At 44.3% G+C, this 1,417-nt stretch overlaps 1 protein-coding gene across 5 annotated transcripts in view; it reads left to right on the top strand.

Moving 5' to 3' along the window:
* The window catches only part of CTBP2 (C-terminal binding protein 2), a 269,000-nt gene that overhangs the window by 256,269 nt on the left and 11,314 nt on the right, over positions 1-1,417 (top strand). For all 5 annotated transcript variants that reach the window (XM_006026581.3, XM_006026580.3, XM_025207560.1 and 2 more), the window contains one exon: positions 588-718. In XM_006026581.3, the coding sequence (XP_006026643.1) occupies positions 588-718 (131 nt within the window). The remainder of the gene's footprint in view (positions 1-587; positions 719-1,417) is intronic.

Below are 1,417 nucleotides of genomic sequence, written 5' to 3'. Positions count from 1 at the left end.
GCGGTTTGTGGTTCCAGCTGCAGACCCAAAGCATGTTTTCGTTGAATGCTGGAGCCGCTGCTATCGCAATGACAGTGAGCAGGTGCAGGTAGTAATAATACGCGTGTTTGTCTTGAGATAGTTAGAGTTACATCCAATGGCCCATCTGTCTCTTGCACATTATGTACCAGGTGATAGCATTGTGGCAGCTAAGACAGAATCCATTAATGCACTCACTGAGACGGGAACAAAAATACTTTTTCTTTGACATTTCAAACTAGAGTTCAGGCCTTTTAAATAAAACCCCTTGGTATTTAGTCCACATAAGAACCTCTTTGTTAGCTTTGAAGGCTTTCTTTTGGGAATAATTCTCTGGTAGCAACCTCTAAACCTGCACAGATAATATACAAGACATATATGCTTGCAGAGAGTATAATCCAGCGGTACATACCAGCTAATAGCAGTCAGAGATTCTGCATGTGCAACCCAGGATTTGGAAGATGCCTGCAGATGACATTCCCTACTGTAGCCCTGGAAAGCATGTAGCAGTAAATGAAGAGATTTAGTATAATCACTGAACACTCTCTTATTTCCTCCTGGCCCATCAGATGAGGCAGGGAGCGTTCCTAGTAAACACAGCACGCGGTGGGCTTGTGGATGAGAAAGCCTTAACTCAAGCCCTGAAGGAAGGAAGGATACGAGGGGCAGCACTTGACGTGCACGAATCGGAACCATTTAGGTAAATAATGGCTTGCATTTTGCTCTTATTAAAAAGCTGCATATACATGACTACTCTTCACCCTACAGGCGTCCTAGGGCCCAGCTCCCAGGATCTGTCCTGCGAATGGGAAGCCCAGAATTCCTGGAGTCCTGAATGGGAACACGCAGTAGTCAGTGCTCTCGATCCGTACTCCAGGGAAGCCCTGCTTAGTAACTGTAGATGCCACTTCAGGAGACACTGTTGGGTCCAAGTCGCATGCCATTACAAAACATTTGCTACTGGACAGTGAAAAGGCCAGGGTTGGCAAGCCAGTCAATTGGGCGGTCAGTTAACTGCATATTTTTTGACCAGTCAAAGATTATAGCAATTTTGTGGGGAATGAATTTTCTTTCCTTAGTTGTCTTTACAGAAGTATGATTTTTTTAAAAATATTTTTGACACATTTCTTAGTGGGAAAAAACTGCTATTTTGTGTGTTATTTGACTGTACTGGCAAATTTTTACAATTTTTGACTGGTCAATTGACTGAACTTTGTTTGACTGGTCAAATACCCAACCCTAGATAAACCCAACAGGTTTCAGTTTGTGTCTGGTGCGTTTCTCTTTGACGCTAGCCCGCGGCTGCCGAGTTCAGAGCCTGCACACGAACGTTCTCCTCCTCGCACATCATTACCATTTCTCTTGATGGGCATTTACAAAAGCTTTTGGGGGGGGGGGG

The sequence above is a fragment of the Alligator sinensis genome, unplaced genomic scaffold (genome assembly GCF_000455745.1).
Source record: "Alligator sinensis unplaced genomic scaffold, ASM45574v1 scaffold193_1, whole genome shotgun sequence".
Lineage (NCBI taxonomy): Eukaryota > Metazoa > Chordata > Crocodylia > Alligatoridae > Alligator > Alligator sinensis.
The sequence above is the reverse complement of the archived record's forward strand: the minus strand, read 5'-3'. Positions and strand labels throughout refer to the sequence as shown.